We start from the raw sequence: 17550 nt of genomic DNA, 5'->3' as shown, positions 1-17550 counted from the left end.
AATTAGGAATGAAACAGCTGGATTTTGTCCTCCTCCGCTCCCCTCTTTTACTTAAACCTTGTAATTTCAGTCTTATGTGTATTTGCTCAGAAGTAATTTCAACTGATTTAAGAACCACAATAGCCAATGACCCATCTAGTTCAGCATCTGGTTCTTACAGTGGCCAATGGGAAGTCCCGTTCTGTCCCATCTCCACACTATAGCCTGAAAATCAGAGCCATAATTGCCAGTACAGTTAACAAACTACAGTTCCCAGATTCTTTGGGGGAAGCTAAGAGTCGGACACGACTAAACAACAACAACAACAATGTGCTTTAAATGTAGGGTGTGGATTAGGAATGGGCAATAACTGTTTTTCAATATCGCAACATATTACCAGCTAAACATCGCATTGTATCAATATATCACAGTATTCCTTTGTCCTCTCCCACAAAAGATAGTGATAGGCACCAACTTGTATCTCTTTAAAAGATAGTCCATGTAGAATAAAGCTGTGCTTATTAATACGGTATGTCTTTATGAGTATTAACTCTGAATACCACTTCCTGGAAGCCGCAGTGGGGAGAGTGCTTTTGTTCTGAGGTCCTTCTTTCAGGCTTCCCAGAGGCATCTGATTGACCACTGCTGGGCTTTGATGGGTCGCTGGCAGCAGGCTCTTCTTATGTTCTAGGGGTGTCTCATACATATTCAGTGTACATTTCAGTTTTGAGTGGCAGTCTAAAGAAGATTTAAGAACTTGGTTCAGCTTGCTGGCAACTTCATCTCCTTTTCTTAACCCCATCGACTAGTTGACTCCATCTGGTCATTCTTCTTCGCTGCATGACAGAAAAACCATGTCCATTTCGACAACATGAGTGAATATGACAAAATCAATAAAAACATTTTGGAACACTGCCATGTTGTAAAGTAGGTTTGGAAGGGAGGTGATGGGAATCTTGTGTTTTGACTAGACTTGTAAATAGCTGCATAATGGAACCTGTATTGGATATGCGTTAGCCTTGAGTGTTTGCTTTAATATCTTTTAAACAGGTCCAACCAGCAATAAACCAGGCTGACATGCTATTTCCTTTTACTCGCTCTCTGTCCTGTTAACCATTGATAGTTTTAAACTGAAGTGGCTGAAGTAAAGCGGAAATATTGCAAGGAATAAATCTTTAAAAGGGTTACAAATTCTGAATATTCAAAACTGTCAGCTTGGAAGACAAACCAAACCAGGTGTTGAACTCTTACCTAGGCTGTAGCACTTGGGACTGCAAGGGGGGGGGTGTGACCTCAAATATTCTACGTAAAATGGGAGGTTTCTAGCCTCACTTTCTCTTTGGCATGCTAGTTTATATGTTAAAGATTTCCCTCTTTCCCCAATGTGGCAGTATTCAACTATGCAATTATTCTAATTACACCTTAAAGTGGACCAGCCCAGACAATAGTAATCTCCAGGGATTTTCTTTTTCCTCCTGGTGTAGGAGCAGAGTACTCTCAGTATGAGCTTCAATAGCCCCACAATTGTGCCAGTGTTAGTCCAGTTCTTTAGCTGGGTCCCTAAATCTGGATGCTGGACTTGAAAATAGTTTCCTTGGTTCTGTGGTTTATTCAAAAGGTGGTTGTTCCTCACCTGGGTAACAAACAAGGTGGTGTAGAGGTGAATTCTTACCACAACCCCCCTCCCCTTTTCTTCTTAAAAAGATGGTGTTAGGTTAATATGAAATTTCATAGAATTGTAGAGTTGGAAGGCACCCTGATGATCATCTAGTCCAACCCCCTGAATTGCAGCTGTCCTATACAGGGATTGGACCTGCATCCTTGGCATCATCAGCACCACACCCAACTGAGCTATTCAGGCATGTTACTATCTACTTAAGAGCCCTAAAGCAATTTGCAAATAAAAGAAAATATAATACGGTCAAACCTCGGTTCTTGAACGGCTCCATTTTCAAACCTTTCGGCTCCCGAATGCCGAAAACCTGGGAGTAAATGCTCCGGTTTTCGAATGTTTTTTGGAACCCAAACTTCCGACGCAGCTTCCACTTGAGTGCAAGAAGCTCTTGCAACCAATTGGAAGCCGTGGCTCAGTTGTCAAACATTTCGGAAGTTGAACGGTCTTTCAGAACAGATTATGTTCGACAACCGAGATTTGACTGTAATAAGTTAACAGTAGAATAAAATATTGTTGGTATTGCATAAATGCCAAGAAAAATAAATGATTGTGTCCAGTGTTTGTCCTACTCAGAGTTTTTTGTTGTTGGCATCTGTCTGTCTCAAAAGGATTGTGCCTCCTGGGGCAAAGTCAAACTGCTGGAGAATTACAGTGTCCACTGTGACTACAGAGACCAGTAACTTGTAACTGCTGCTTCCCACATTGTTTTAGCTGTGTTACTAGCTCCAGAATGACCTCTCTGGGGCACAAGCCTGGGCAATGTGCATGGAGGACCTGGGCTGGCCATATGACAAGACCCCCCCCCCCCCTCTCAGCCTCGCTGATGTAGTCCAAAGGAAAGTAGAACAATGCATTTGACACCATCTTGGCTGCCGGAAAGAGACATACAAGAAGCCATCCAACTGTCTTAGGGACTCCACTTGAGATTTGTGTAGAGTTTACTCCTAAGCCTTTTCTTCTCCTGAAGATGTCCCACAAGGCAGTCCTAACTAACTTAGGTCTGTGAATTTTAATAGGGCTAGTGAGTAGGCCTTAATTGGATACAACTCATAAATGGGGTTGGTGCCAGATGGGTAGAAGCACCTTTAGCACAAGTTGTACAAGGATTGTAGTAACTGGAAACATGGAAAGGGTTACTATAGGGATTGGGCCTGAACTATAGAAGCGAGTAGGAAGTCCCAAATTAGATCTGTAGTCTATAGAATGCCCCCAATCCAGTATCTGGTTTCACAAATGGGAATGATCTTGGGAGAGCGAGAATGCACGGTACCTGGCTAGAATTAATTCAGTATAAGGCAACCCATTATATGCTAACCAGCTCCCCACAGTGATAGATTTTAAAGGAAGCAGGCTCCTATTGAGTCAGTCCATCACTGTTTTCTGTACCAGGGGTAGGGAACTGTGGCCTTCCAGATTTTGCTAGACTACAACTCCACACAACCTGGCCATTGGCCATGTTTACTGGGGCTGATGGGAGTTAAATGAAATTTTAAGGGGCCATAGATACCCTACTACCTCACCTGCACTCATTGGCAACAGCTCTCCATGGATTCAGATAGGGGTCTATCTCAGTTATCTACCTGGATATTGAACCTGGGACCATCTGAATGTAAAGCATATGCTCTACCACGGAGCCATGAACTTACATCTCCTATTGCCTAGGAAAGGCCTGTAGCTGAGGCTTCATTGCTGTGAACTGTAGAAGATGATCACTTGGCTAGATAAACCAATGACCTTACTATGTAGCTGTCTGCTTTATGAAGCTATGCATGTTCAAGGGCTATTGGGCCTGCTTCCTTGGCAGTCTTGGAGTCTGTCTTCAAATGAGACCTGCATGTAAATCTGCATCTTTTTACAAGTGTGGGGTGATTGGCAGCAGCATTCCTGGATCTTGATAAGAGTTACCTAGGAAATGGCACTTTGCAATTGCATGGAGAGGGAAACTTGCAATTTTTCGTGACATTACGCATAACTCCCTTTGTTACTTACACTGATGTACCTTTTCTTTCCACAGAGTTCTGCTCAATCACTTTCAGGAAAAGGTTATTCGGTAAGTCACCTTATAGCTAATTATTCGATTTCACTTCTATCGCTGTTTGATTGTGGAAGATTACATTACCTGTTACATGTTCATCTACGCTGTGGGAATACAGAGCATGCAAAAGAGGCTTTGAGAAAAGCGCAGCCACATTGCTAAACCGCCTCCCTCTGCATGAGAGAGTATTAAAACAGTTTGTTTTCTGAGCCTCTCCAGTTTTATTGTTCAGCTTTTCCATTCATGCAAACCATGTATCTACAAATCCAAAGATCACAGATTGCCTGCAGCATACCTTTGACTTTCTCAGTGTAAGGCCAAACCAGCCTTTTATTGTCCCATTTTGCCACGTTACATTTTATGTCCAGTTGAACATATGCACATACGTTTGACTGTAATGTTGGCTTCACCAGCTCATATGAATTCTCTCCAACTCCAAAAATGGAGAGGAAAGAATCAGTCAGGTGTGATGGAGTTCCCTTGAATTTGTTTTTGCCTGAAAGTGCTTGTACAAAGATGTTTTCTTTCCTGAAAGTAACAGCACTTACAGCCTACAACCTGGACTTGTTATTTCTGAAACAGGCTTTCTTCAAAACTATTGGCTTATTTCAGACATAATACTATTTGATATTTGATTTTTTAAAAATATATTTTTATGAAAGATTTCTTGGTTTACAAAAGTATGCGCAATGTCTCTTTTTTCAAGTTACATTTTCTACAGATCAGTTTCATTTGTTGAGACATTAGTGTTAAAGTAGGAAGAAAATGGGGAAAGATGTGGAGGGGGGCATGGTGAGTGGGGTGGGATCGGGTGGCAATTCTACCTAATGTCTGTGTGGGGTTTGTGTAAGCATCAATTGTGTGGGTCCTCTTTACTATTCGCTTGTATTCCTTTGGTAGTGAGAGAGGTTGGCGTTGGCCTAGGGTGTGGTTGTTTGTTTGTGATTGGCTGTGGTGAACTTTGTTTTCATGTGTGAGTGGGGTGGGTGTGTTTTTCTGGATCAGGTTAGCCAGATTGATTTACTAAACCATAGTTTGGTGTTAAGTGAACGAGTCTTGGGGTTGTGTACTCACCCCTCTTGCAATCTAGTGTTCTTTGATCCTGAGCTGTTTCAACAATCCACAGTTTCTCTAAATTGCGGGTGGGGAACCTGCGGCTTTCTAGAGATTTTTGTACAACAGCTCCCATCATTCCTGACCATTGGCCATTCTGGCTGAAGTTGATGGGAGCAGGAGTCCCTATTCCAGATTTAAACTAACCAGAGTCCACCCCTCAGTTTGTATGAAACAACAGACACTGGGTAGTTTCAAACAGGAAACAGATACTTCTGTTCTTCTCACAGCCACTGTAGAGCAGGAGGGGAAGTGTATGGGCCTGGGGCAAGCTACTACTCTCGTATGGTCCAGTGTTATGTGCAGAATGGGCCATAAAATCAATCTTTTATTAAGGGCAGAATAAAAATACATTTAGATAAACATTCTGACTTTCAGATTTTGACTTGCCAAATGTGCAATGCCATGTGATAAAACCAAGTTCAAAAATGTTTGCAACAACAACAACATTCATAAATATTTGGCCATCAACTTGATTCTTTTATTTCTTTTTTTTAAAAAAAAAAGTAAAAGAGCACTCTGTATCCAGGTAGATTGCTACTGAACACATACTTACTAAGTAAATAAATAGTGGTGTAAGAACAAGGTGGTATTCTGTAATTCCACCCATACAGCTGGAACTGTATTCGCTTCCACCTGTATTTTGTAAAATTGCTGTGGGTGGTTGCTCATTCAGAGGGAAGGGATGAGATGGTTTGAAATCATAATTGCCAGATAAAGCAAATATTGTCTGGGTTTTTACTTGTGCTTCTGAATCTTAATTTTGATCATAGTAGCTTTCTTAAAAAGAGAAGGAGAAGCGAATAGCACTGAGCGAAGTGAACCAAAGCTGACTGCCAAATAGCATCAGACAAGTCCTGTCTCCTTTTGACTGCTCTCACTGAAGCCTTAAATTAATTCCCTTGCCAGTGTGAAAGAGAAAGAGAGAAGGAAATCTTAATTCCTTTTAGCATCTCTAATTGTCAGTAGTAACTATGGTTGCAAAAGCTGTAACTGGAAAAGGTTTTTTACAATTCGGGGTACATATTTCAGATGGCCAGTGCTTGGAATGATGCCTGGATGGACTATCTTTGTATGGTGAATGGCAGCAGCAAAACCTCTCACAGCGTCACTCATCATTAAGTCTGGTTTTGAATGTTTTTAGAGAATTCATGAGTCTGGCGGGAATTTTGAAATCATTGTGTCTACCAGGGAAACATTCAAGCTTATCTCCTGATTTTTTTTATTTGGGTGGGGGATGGCTTTTTCCCTCAAGCACCAATTGCCAACAGTATGCAAAGCAGAATAATTGTGGTCAGGTTTTCAGTTTATGTTTGAGTGAATGAAGTAAACCTTTTGCCTTGGGCTGGAAGTGAGAAATGTGGGAGGAACAACTCCACTTGTAGAGTCTCTCTCTCTCTCTCTCTCTCTCTCTCTCTCTCTCTCTCTCTCTCTCTCTCTCTCGTGTGTGTGTGTGTGTGTGTGTGTGTGTGTGTGAAAGAGAGAGAGAGAGAGAGAGAGAGAGAGAGAGAGAGAGAGAGAGAGCTTAATGGAAAAAGGTCAGAGGCCTTGCCACCACCCTGTGTTAATAAATCATGGGCAAGCATTTTTATCTCCCTTCATGAGAAGTTCCTTTTGATCTGCTGAACAAACAGGCATGTAGAAGTATAGAGCTGTTTATCTGAAAGCCACTGGAGTTCTGATAAGTTTGTTTCTTGATTGCTGGGCTATAAAGAGATTGAGTAATAAGCACTGATACCTCAAACTGTGGTCTGTTGAGATTCCACACACACACCCCAACGTGGGCTGTGAGCGTTAGGGTCCACCCATCGCCTGAGCATAGTGTGTGTGTGTGTGTGTGTGTACTTCCTTGATGCAAAAAAAGGCATTTCATGGGCCTGAAAATGTTCTGCCAAACCATAAAACATTTCCTTTTTCATACTGGGTCTTTTTTTATTTGTCCTGATTTTTTTTTGATTTTTTTTTGTTTTGTTGCTTTTGTTTTCATTGGTTTTAAGCAGCTGTTTTGGTGATACTTCATTTCAATAAGAGTGTGATCCTTCTTGTTGATTATGCAGTTCAAATGGTCAAGAATCGCATAGCTTAGTATGGTGATGTCACAAAGCCAAGTCAAAGTGAGGGCCCTCACTTGGGAATAGGTGAATATTTTAATACAGTTTTGCAGTCCCTCTCTCCAAAATTTGCAAAAATTGATATTGTTTCCAAGGGGGTAAACAATTTCACATAACAATCCCCTCATCACCGCCACTTCCTTTCCCACAACTTCCATTCCTTGTGAAATTAGAATTCAGCATCAATAAGGAACCTGGTAAGTTTCTGCAAGGTAGGAAGAATTCAGTTTGTGTGTGAGTGTGAGGGAATTAAGATCATAGCTTGCTTCCCTCTCACCACCTGCCAAACACATTCTTTCTTTTATTTTCTACATGAACTAGTGTGTATAAATTTGTTGTTACTAATCTGAGCCATGGGGCTGTTTTGAATAGTGATGAAAAATAATAAAGGGAAATGTGCCCAGTTCATCTTCTGTGAAAAAGTACATCATTTGTCCCGCTGTCTGCTGTGGCAAAATTACATAACTTGCTGAATTTGCATAACTAATCACATAACATACATAAATTAGATTGTTATCACGTTATTCCATGTCATTCATTTCAATGTAAAGGGAATGCAATGCACTTGTGATCCAGAAGCTACTGTTATTGCATCATTATTACTGACAGGCGTGAGACACTTCAGCATGTAACACCTGTGCTCAGAGACTACACTGGTTGCTGATTTGCTACTGGGCCAAGTTCAAGGTGTTACTATTAGTATATAAAGCCCTTAACAACTTTGGACCCGTTCACTTGTGAGATTGCCTTATCTCATATCTGTCTACCCAACTGCTGCAGTCTTTGAACTGGCACTGTTACAGATGCCTCAGAATACATGATCCACGTTTCTCAGAAATCAATATTTTAGTGTGGCAGCACTCACCCTCCCTGCCTGTTTCGTAAAGAGGAGACTGAGAGCAGATGGCCATCTTCAGATATCTAAGGGGCTGTCACATAGAGGATGGAACAAGCTTGTTTCCTTCTGCTCCGGACGCTATATGACCCAAACCAGTGGGTTGAAGTTAGAAGAAAGGAGATTCCAACTAAACATCAGGAAAAACTTTCTGACAGTAAGAGCTGTTCGACACTTCCACGACAGGTGGTGGACTCTTCTTCCTTAGAGATTTTTAAGCAGAGGTTGGATGGCAATCTGTCATGTATGACATAGTTGAGATTCTAGCATTGCAAGGGATAGACTAGATGACCCTCAGAATCCCTTCTAACTCTACAATTATATGATGCCATGACATCTGGCAGGCCTCTTCCATGTGCCCTTTTCATTGCCTGCTATCCCACCTGGGATAGCTCAGTCAGTAGAGCATGAGACTCTTAATCTCAGGTTTGTGGGTTTGAGCTCCGTGTTGGGCAAAACGATATCTGTATTGCTGGGGGTTTGACTATATGAACCTCATGGTCCCTTCCAATTCTACAGTTCTATGATTCTATGAAAAACACATATGTTTAGGCAAGCCTACCCAGATATGTAGAATGTTGGCATGTGTTTTAATTTGATTTTAATTATTATTTGAAAATTTTAATGGTTGTATTGATAATTTTATTGTTTTGTTCTTTTTGTAAATTGCTTTGAGATTTTTATTTCTTTCTTGCAATCAAGCAGTATATATATATTATGCATTGGATAAATGTCCATTATCACAGTCAGCTGGAGGCTCCCAATTGCAGCATTCCTGGTTTAACACATTCAAAGCCAGTCCTATTTATTATATATTGTACCATTGCAATGTACATTGTAACTGTACACTGAAATGTGTAAAGCAATATTTGTTGCTGTTGAAATATGGAGTGGGATAAACAGGACCATTAAGTCCAGAGTCTAAAACTACCCACCTCCACCGTTAGGTCTGAGAGGTTGAGAAACTGCTGGTGTACACAATGTGTTGCTTCTCCATTAAACTACCTTCTGCCTGATCATGGGCCAGCTGTTGAGGAAGCTGTTTACTTCTGGAGTTTGGCACCATTTCTAAATGGATCTGTCATAAGGCAAGAATCCATTATTTCTCTGATGCCGCCAGGTCTAACTACCATTCAATTCCATAAGGAACTCTGAAGATAATACAGGGGGGTTCATTCTTCTGATATTTTGGAGTTAGGTTCATTTTTTTTGTTTTTGTTTGGGTTTTATTTTTATTTTTTTTGTCTCCTTAAGTACCAAGTCACTTTTTAAACAGTGGCATTCTCAAGGTCCCTAAAATATGCTGCTTCTTGCAAGAAACGTAGCATAAAATGTAGAACTTGAGGGTAATCCCAGTTACACATGCAACTTTTGCAGTTCTACATGATGTGGCCTGTCTGCATTTCGCACCGAGCCAGATGAAAAATATCATAATACAAATGTACTTATTTATTTTATATAACTAATTCATATATTGCTTCATAGTTCAACAAAAACCTCTAAGTGGTTTACAAATCACAAGAAAAAGGAATCAGTATAAGAAATTAAAAACAAAAACAAATTACACATTCAAAATCAAACAAATTACTAATAATCATAATTACACACTTTAGTTAACATAATAAATATAGCTAAACAATGTACAGAAAAAACCTTGTTGTTGTTTAGTTGTGTCCGACTCTTTGTGACCCCATGGGCCAAAGCACGCCAGGCACTCCTGTCTTCCACTGCCTCCTGCAGTTTGGTCAAACTCATGCTGGTAGCTTCGAGAACACCATCCAACCATCTCGTCCTCTGTCGTCCCCTTCTCCTTGTGCCCTCCATCTTTCCCAAAGATGGAGAAAAAGTTAAATAAAGCACGTTCGACAAATCTTTCTGGAGAGATCACTCCAGCTGCAGGTAGCCAGGAAGAAAAAGGCAACATGTCAAAATCTGAGCAGATTGTTGTTGTTTAGTCGTTTAGTCGTGTCCGACCCTTCATGACCCCATGGACCAGAGCACGCCAGGCACTTCTGTCCTCCACTGCCTCCCGCAGTTTGGTCAAACTCATGCTGGTAGCTTCGAGAACACCATCCAACCATCTCATCCTCTGTCGTCCCCTTTTCCTTGTGCTCTCCATCTTTCCCAACACCAGGGTCTTTTCCAGGGAGTCTTCTCTTCTCATGAGGTGGCCAAAGTATTGGAGCCTCAGCTTCAGGATCTGTCCTTTCAGTGAGCATTCAGGGCTGATTTCCTTAAGAATGGAGAGGTTTGATCTTCTTGCCGTCTATGGGACTCTCAAGAGTCTCCTCCAGCACCAGAATTCAAAAGCATCAATTCTTCGGCCATCAGCCACCTTTATGGTCCAGCTCTCACTTCCATACATCACTACTGGGAAAACCATAGCTTTAACTATATGGACCTTTGTTGGCAAGGTGATGTCTCTGCTTTTTAAGATGCTGTCTAGGTTTGTCATTGCTTTTCTCCCAAGAAGCAGGCGACTTTTAATTTCGTGACTGCTCCTTCATGGATCACTGCCTTGTCATGGCGAAGGGGCTTGAATAACTCAGAGAAGCTATGAGCTATGCTCTACAGGGCCACCCAAGACAGACAGGTCATAGCCGAGAGTTTAGACTAAATGTGATCCACCTGGAGAAGGAACTAACAAGCCACTCTAGTATCCATGCAAAGAAAACTCCATGGATAAAAACAACAGAAAAAACCTAGGAACCACAAAAACCATCAAAACATGCATCAAAAATTCAGCGTGATTACACTATCATAAAATACAGTATATCATCAAATACATAATTTTTTAAAAAAATATCTAATACAGTCACCAAAACCATTTAGCTTGCACATTCACACTATGCAAAGTACATTCACACGACACAAAACTAATCCAAACACACACAACCCCCACATTCACAAAAAGTTAGTCTCCTTGTACCCACCTCATCACTCCATCCCCTCAATTCTCACTTCAGTGAAACACCTCTTTACACACATTGCGAACTGATATACATAAAGGTGCTTTGTTGATTTCTCTTCCAACTCTGCTTTGTTGCTCCTTCCCAAAATGCAATCTCTGTGCATCCTCAGTGCCTATAGGGATTGCCTTTAGGGGAGCCAAGCAAACAAATGTTAATCCAGAAAAGACTAAAGTAATGTTTGTTTGTTTGTTTGTTTGTTTGTTTTAAATTGTATCACATCTTTCTTTTTAAAAAAAAAACAAAAAATAAACCCAGTTCCTCTAGCAAAAACAGAATCGATAAACAACAGAAACAAAAATAAATAAATAATATAATGCCGCCGCCGCCCCCCCCCCCGGCAATACAATGCCACTCAAATCATGCTTGTCTTAGAAAAGTAACTGCATAACTTAGAAGTATAACTTGATAAGGCCCAGGATGCTCTACCATTGAGCTATGGCCTTCCCCTAGGAAGCAAGGAGCCAGGAAACAAAAGCTATGGGGGAAGAGAACCCAGGTAGCAATATTGGGCATTGGCACTGTACTCCTTGCTCTCAATAGGACGGTCTGGAGTCGCTATACGCTATTAGATACTGCTTGTATAGCCTCTACAGGGGAACCATAAAGACTAGGAGAATTCAAAAATAAAAATAAAAATTAAGCAGAGGCTCTGAGGCTGCTGCTGTGTCCCAGGCCTAGTGCCAGGTGGAGTGTTCTCTGCATTATGCAAGTAGACATGTGGACCCTGCTATGTGTCTCATAAAGTATATTTTTGGTTTATTGGTTGCATTAATTCTCTTTCAAAATAACCTCCCTCTGTTTCCAATTAAACTGTGTTCTGCTTTTAATAATGATCAATTGTCCCATAAATTGTCACTCATCCCCAAAATCACACACACACACACACACACACAGAGAGAGAGAGAGAGAGAGAGAGAGAGAGACTTTCCCCTTCCCCTTCCCCAAAACTGGGTATCTACATCAGTCTCAGCATTTTGAGGCATTGCTAAAAGGCTGTTTTGCTGAGGCAGATGCTTCTGCCGGTAATAGATATACAACACACACACTCCTTTGTTTATTATGCCTGAGCATAATTGGATGATTTTGATTTACATAAACCTACAAGTTTTCATGCAAATGTAGCCTTTCTGACATGGCAATCTTCTTGAAACCCTTCAAGGCGTGGATGGTATGTGACTCCTTTTCTGATTTCTTTTTTTTTTAACCACATCATTTTAAAGGGAGGAAGTTGGGGCAGGGAGAGGGGAACCTCATCTGTAAGCTGTCTATAAAGAAAGCTGCTATGTTAAGACAAGCACATCTTCACAAAGGCTTCCAAAATTCATTGCTGAAGGTTTGCTGTGGAAATAAATAGCTCCATTCTAGACAATGATGGTTGTCTAGTCCAACTTCCAGCAATGTAGGCATATTTTGCCCAAAGTGGGGCTCGAACCCTATGACCCTGAGATTAAGACTCTCATAGCAGAGAATAAAAGCCAAGGCCTGGAAAGGACACCGATTTGCATGTACTAATTTGTATATATAGAGAGTGGTATTCAGCTAAGCTGTACTCAAAGCAGACCCATCAAAATTAATGAGCATGGCTAAGTTAAAGGTAAAGGTAAAGTGACCCCTGACCGCTAGGTCCAGTCGCGGACAACTCTGGGGTTGCGGTGCTCATCTCGCTTTACCAGCCGAGGGAGCCGGCGTACAGTCATGTGGCCAGCATGACTAAGCCACTTCTGGCAAACCAGAGCAGCGCATGGAAACGCCATTTACCTTCCCTATTTATCTGCTTGCACTGCATGCTTTTGAACTCCTAGGTTGGCAGGAGCAGGGACCGAGCAACGGGAGCTCACCCCATCACAGGGATTTGAACCGCCGACCTTCTGATTGGCAAGCCCTAGGCTCTGTGGTTTAACCCACAGCGCCACCTGTGTCCCATGGCTAAGTTAGGTCCATTAATTTCAATGTGTCTGCTCTGAGTAAAACTTAATTGAATACCAGCCATAGATGCAACTTTAGATATACTCACTGCTGTTTAAATAGAAATGCACTACATCTCAGTGATCTCACCAGAGTGGAGGTGACTGAGACCAAGTGAATTTGCATGCCTGCTCAGTCTGCTGATGGGCAGCTTCAAGGCCACCCTTCTTTTCCCTTCTTGTTGTTATTTATCTTAAAGCCAAACTTGGGCCAGACAGCCCTTCAAAATGAGGAATTCTTTAAATAGAGGGTTGTGCTCTGTAAATTAAAATGCATGGGGGTCGGCGCTTATCTGACCTCCTATCACAGGTATTGCCGCAGCTTACCAGGAGGGTAAGTGCAAATAAACTGGTGGGGCCAATCTGTTCCCAATGGTGTGTTTACACCCTGCTGAATGTGCCTCTGCCCATCTCCTCATAAGCTGCAGCAACAACGCTTATAATGGGAGGTTGGTTAAGTGCCACCACTTCGCCCTGCTGGTACTTACTGACGGCCACCTTACCTTTCCTTGACAGTAGGTGGAAAACTTACAAGGATCCTATTCCTCTAGAAGCTCTTACTGCACCTGCCCCCCCCCCCCAGAAAAACACAGAATGGAAAGCCTTGGCAAACATGGCTTTCTTCTTAGGCGGGCTGCATGAAGGGTGGTAGACCTTGAGGGATGTCCATATGAAGAGACAGGTGTTAAGCTTAAATTATTGTAGAAAGCACCCTGTTTTGGAAGGAAGGCCCTCTACATGGACCTAAAGTATGTGTTCATGGGAGTAACAGCAGTAGCCAGCACACTCCTGATTGGAGAGATGTTTATTCACTTCAGCTGTGTCCACTGTAATTTGTTAATCTTTTTTCATATTTGTATTTCATCCCCTATCCATTTGCTGTGCATCTTAGCTGCTCTTTAAGCGAGTGTAACCATAGTTTCTGGCCTTCATTCTCCTTCTTAAGTTTCCTCCTAGCTCAAAAGAAAATAGAAAAGTTGTGGTTAACACAATTTGCAGGAACAAACGTATTTCCACACCCAAACCTTTCCGCTAAGGTAGAAAGGGAAGCCAGCAAACTTGCCCCCATCAAACAGGTACGGTTGGGTCAGTGCTGTTTTTAACACCACTGCGTATATGCCAATTCCCATACACTGTTAGTTCAGGCAGTGCACGTTAATACCTGCCTCAAATCAATGCTGACCTTTGAACAAGTGCTGGTGCAGACACAGACTCTGAGAATGATGTGTCTTACTTGTGTGTGTTGCTTGCCCTCTCTCTTTCTCTCCTAAACAAAAGCATTACAGGAAGCAGAGGAAGCCCTCCTTTCTCAGCAAGCCAGCACTGCTATTTGATGTTGCCTCTAAAGCAGGCTCAGGTGGGGTTAGCTGAGGCTTTGTGTTTCCCCATTTATTTCCTGCTGTCCAAAGTCCATGTTGTCAACGTGAGCTATGACCACCCAGGCAAAGGTTCTTGGTACCTAGCTTCTTTTTCTGCTAATGACGCAAAGGCAGCCGTGGCCTTTTCGTTGTACACATGCTGTGACATACTCATAATAGAAAATTAACATGTGGGGGTGCCATGCTTTGCTAGTTTTTGTTCTGTATTTTGCTTGTCCCCACCACCACCACTTCAGTTTCTCTTCCTGTGTTCATTAAAGTTGGAACAACACTGGACAACAGCAGCTGAGGTTGAGCAGAAAAGGGGTAAATGGTGTGCAGTGTTGGCCTATTTAACTATGAAATGAAAAGGTTGCAAGAACAAGGGAAATACCAGAGGCAGAGGCTCTTAGGGAAGGGCCATAGCTTACTGGTAGAACATTCTCTGTGCACACGGAAGGTCCCAGTTTCCAATCCCTGGCAGAACCCTGTCAGCTTAATTACTGTTCAGTGTAGACAACACTAAGCTAGCTCAACCAACAGTCTGCTTTGTATACATTATCTAGTTGTAATTCTCACACCTGTAGGTGTTTAGCTCATTGGCAGAGCAACTGCTTTGCATGCAAAAGGTACAACGTTCAACCCATGACATCTCTAGGTAGAACTAGGAATGTCTGCTGCCTAAAACCCTGGAGAGCCATTGGAGTGTAGACAATACTAAACTAGATGGACCCATAAAGCAACTTCCTATGTTTCTGTGCACTGGATTTGTACCGCAAAGACCAAAAGGAACATCTAGACTGTTCAGTAAGTGCATGAGCAAAGGATGCCCATCATTTCCATGTGCTAAGATAGTTTCCCCAAATATGAGAATCAGAGTGGAATAATAATACAGTTTCCCTGGGGAAACTACAGGTGTCTTGCTATTCTAGATTACTGCAAGTACAAAAGAAATGATATGAATGAGAAAGGTAGTAGATTTATCACATATATGAAAAGAAGGTTCCTGAGATTTAGGCTGCATGAGCACCATACATTTAAAACACACCCCCCCCCCAAAAAAAAATATCCTGGAAAATGTAGTTTGTTAATAGTATCAGGAGAGCCAGTTACCTGTTGAATCTACGGAGAGCCTCACTAAGATTCGTTTTTACTGAGCTGCGTTTTCAAGCTATACATTGGAACCAGGAGACGATTCTCACCTTATCAAACATCCAGGAAAGATGTCTCTGCATGGCAGAGAAAGTCCCATGGTAAACGGTTCAGTGACTCATAAAGTCACCCTTTTTGCTTTGGCGGCCTAAAAGATCAGAAAGAAGGCATAACAGTGAACTGGACAGGAGACACAGAGATCTAAATAGAGACTTTAATTTGTGGTGCAGCATCCCTTTTGCTTCTATTTCTTTTGGTTTCAGATTTGGCATGGCCAATGGCTAGTACAATAAAGTTATTTGGATTGGATTGGTATCAGGAATTATAGTTTAGAGCAGTGTTTCCCAACCTTTTTTGGGCAAAGACACATGGAGGTAGGCTGGTGTGCCGTGGGAGGGAGGCGGGCGACTCGGGCAGCGAGAGGCGGGGCGGCGGCGGCGAGCACACGCGGGGCGGCGAGCGAGCTCCCTCCCACATCCCATCGCCGCTCGCTTCGGCCGGCCTACTGGGCTGTCGCAGGCGGAAGGCCTGCGCATGCGCGAGGTTTTCGCGCCTTCCTCCAGTAGGCCGGCCGAAGCGAGCGGCGATGGGATGTGGGAGGGAGCTCGCTCGCCGCCCCGCGTGTGCTCGCCGCCACCGCCCCGCCTCTCGCCGCCCGCCTCCCTCCCACGGAACACAAGGCAACGTTCCGCGGCACACTAGTGTGCCGCAGAACACCGGTTGGGAAACACTGGTTTAGAGAGCTGCATTTCCCAGGATTCTTGGGCAAGGGGGTTGCTTAAACGTATGGTGTCCCACATATGCATGATGTGGCTATATTAAATCATTGCGTCATCATCCACATCACATCTATTCAAAAGTGGCCCCCCATCTGTAGTTTGAAGGGCATTTATTCTATCCACCTCATTCCTCTTTATTTTTAGACTCAGACTGAGCTAAGATGGCTGGGTAGAATACACAGTTGAATTTCATGGCAGTAGTACCAAGACTTGGAAAGTCACTAATAGCAGGTTCAGTTAGTTAAACACTGCATATTTTATAATAAAAATGTATACTATTTATGTACACTTGTTTTACATATAAGAAAAAAACCTAATGGAAAAAAAATTCTTAAAGCAATCACAACAGAAGTGTGTATATGGGATATCATAGAATCAAAGAGTTGGAAGGGACCACAGTGGTCCTCTAGTCCAACCTCCAGCAATGCAGGAATATTTTGCCCAACATGGGGCTCAAACTCACGACCCTGAGATTAAGAGTCTCATAGCAGAGTAATTAAAAGCCAAGGCCTGCAAAGGACAAGAGTAAGCCACCAGCATTTTGAATTGTGCTCATAAATGGGTCAGGAACCAGTGGAGCGCTTTAAATTTTGGTGATACAGTAAGCTCGCGACTTACTTGCCTTTAACTTTACGTGTGTGGCAATAAAATAAAATAAAAGGGATAGAAAAGGGGTGGAGTTCCAGGACAAATGACTTTGGCAATCTCACCCACCATTGAACCTAATGTGTTTTGACAAAACATGATTTTGGCTTTAGGTGCAATCTCCAGAACATAACCCCTGCACAAGTTGTGGGCTGACTGTATGTGTTCCCTGTGCTTGATCCCAGTTAGTAGCTCGATAACTGTGCTTTGGACAAACTGCAGTTTCTGGCCAGTCTTCAAAGCAAGTCCAGTGTACAACGCATTGCAGCAGTCTTAAACTGGAGGTTGCCAGAACATGGAGGACTGTAACCAGGCCCTGTGTGTTCAGGGGGCCACACCTAGACACAAGCAGCTTTGGCTGATGAAAGGCAGTACTGTATATGTCACTAAGGCCACTTGACTACTAGCAACAGTGCATTCAGTGCATGGGGTTGAAAGTAGGGATGTGAAACACTATACCATGTTGGGAGTGCAACAGCAGGGCTCATTCAGCTGTAACTTAAGGGTTAATTCTCTTATCAGTCAGCTAACCATGGGTTTGGGTTGAGGTATTGCTTATAGCAACCAGGCAGAGTGGGAGGGTCTTTCTGTTAGGATTTTTATCCACCCAAGCTGCTCAGGCGTTCTTCCAACACTTTCATGGGGTAGCACGTGCTCTGATTGGCTGCGTAGTTCTGTGTTTTCCCTCTCTATGGTTGGTTGAATGTCTCCCTGCTATGTACAAGGCCTGAAGTAAAAAAGACAAAAACTTCTCTGTTTCTTTCTCCTCAAGTTAATACAGTTTCAGTTTGCTCAGTTTCCTCAGGATTTTCACTCAGGTATCCCGTCTGCATTATTTAAGTGACTTTGCTGACATGCCACAATTCATCCCC

At 42.5% G+C, this 17550-nt stretch overlaps 1 protein-coding gene across 28 annotated transcripts in view; it reads left to right on the top strand.

Moving 5' to 3' along the window:
- Window positions 1-17550, top strand: part of FBRSL1 (fibrosin like 1) — a 792934-nt gene that overhangs the window by 369231 nt on the left and 406153 nt on the right. For all 28 annotated transcript variants that reach the window (XM_077920111.1, XM_077920092.1, XM_077920106.1 and 25 more), the window contains one exon: window positions 3669-3704. In XM_077920111.1, the coding sequence (XP_077776237.1) occupies window positions 3669-3704 (36 nt within the window). The remainder of the gene's footprint in view (window positions 1-3668; window positions 3705-17550) is intronic.

This window comes from Podarcis muralis, chromosome 16, assembly GCF_964188315.1.
Source record: "Podarcis muralis chromosome 16, rPodMur119.hap1.1, whole genome shotgun sequence".
NCBI classification, from domain to species: domain Eukaryota; kingdom Metazoa; phylum Chordata; class Lepidosauria; order Squamata; family Lacertidae; genus Podarcis; species Podarcis muralis.
This window is presented reverse-complemented; position numbering and strand designations above follow the sequence as displayed.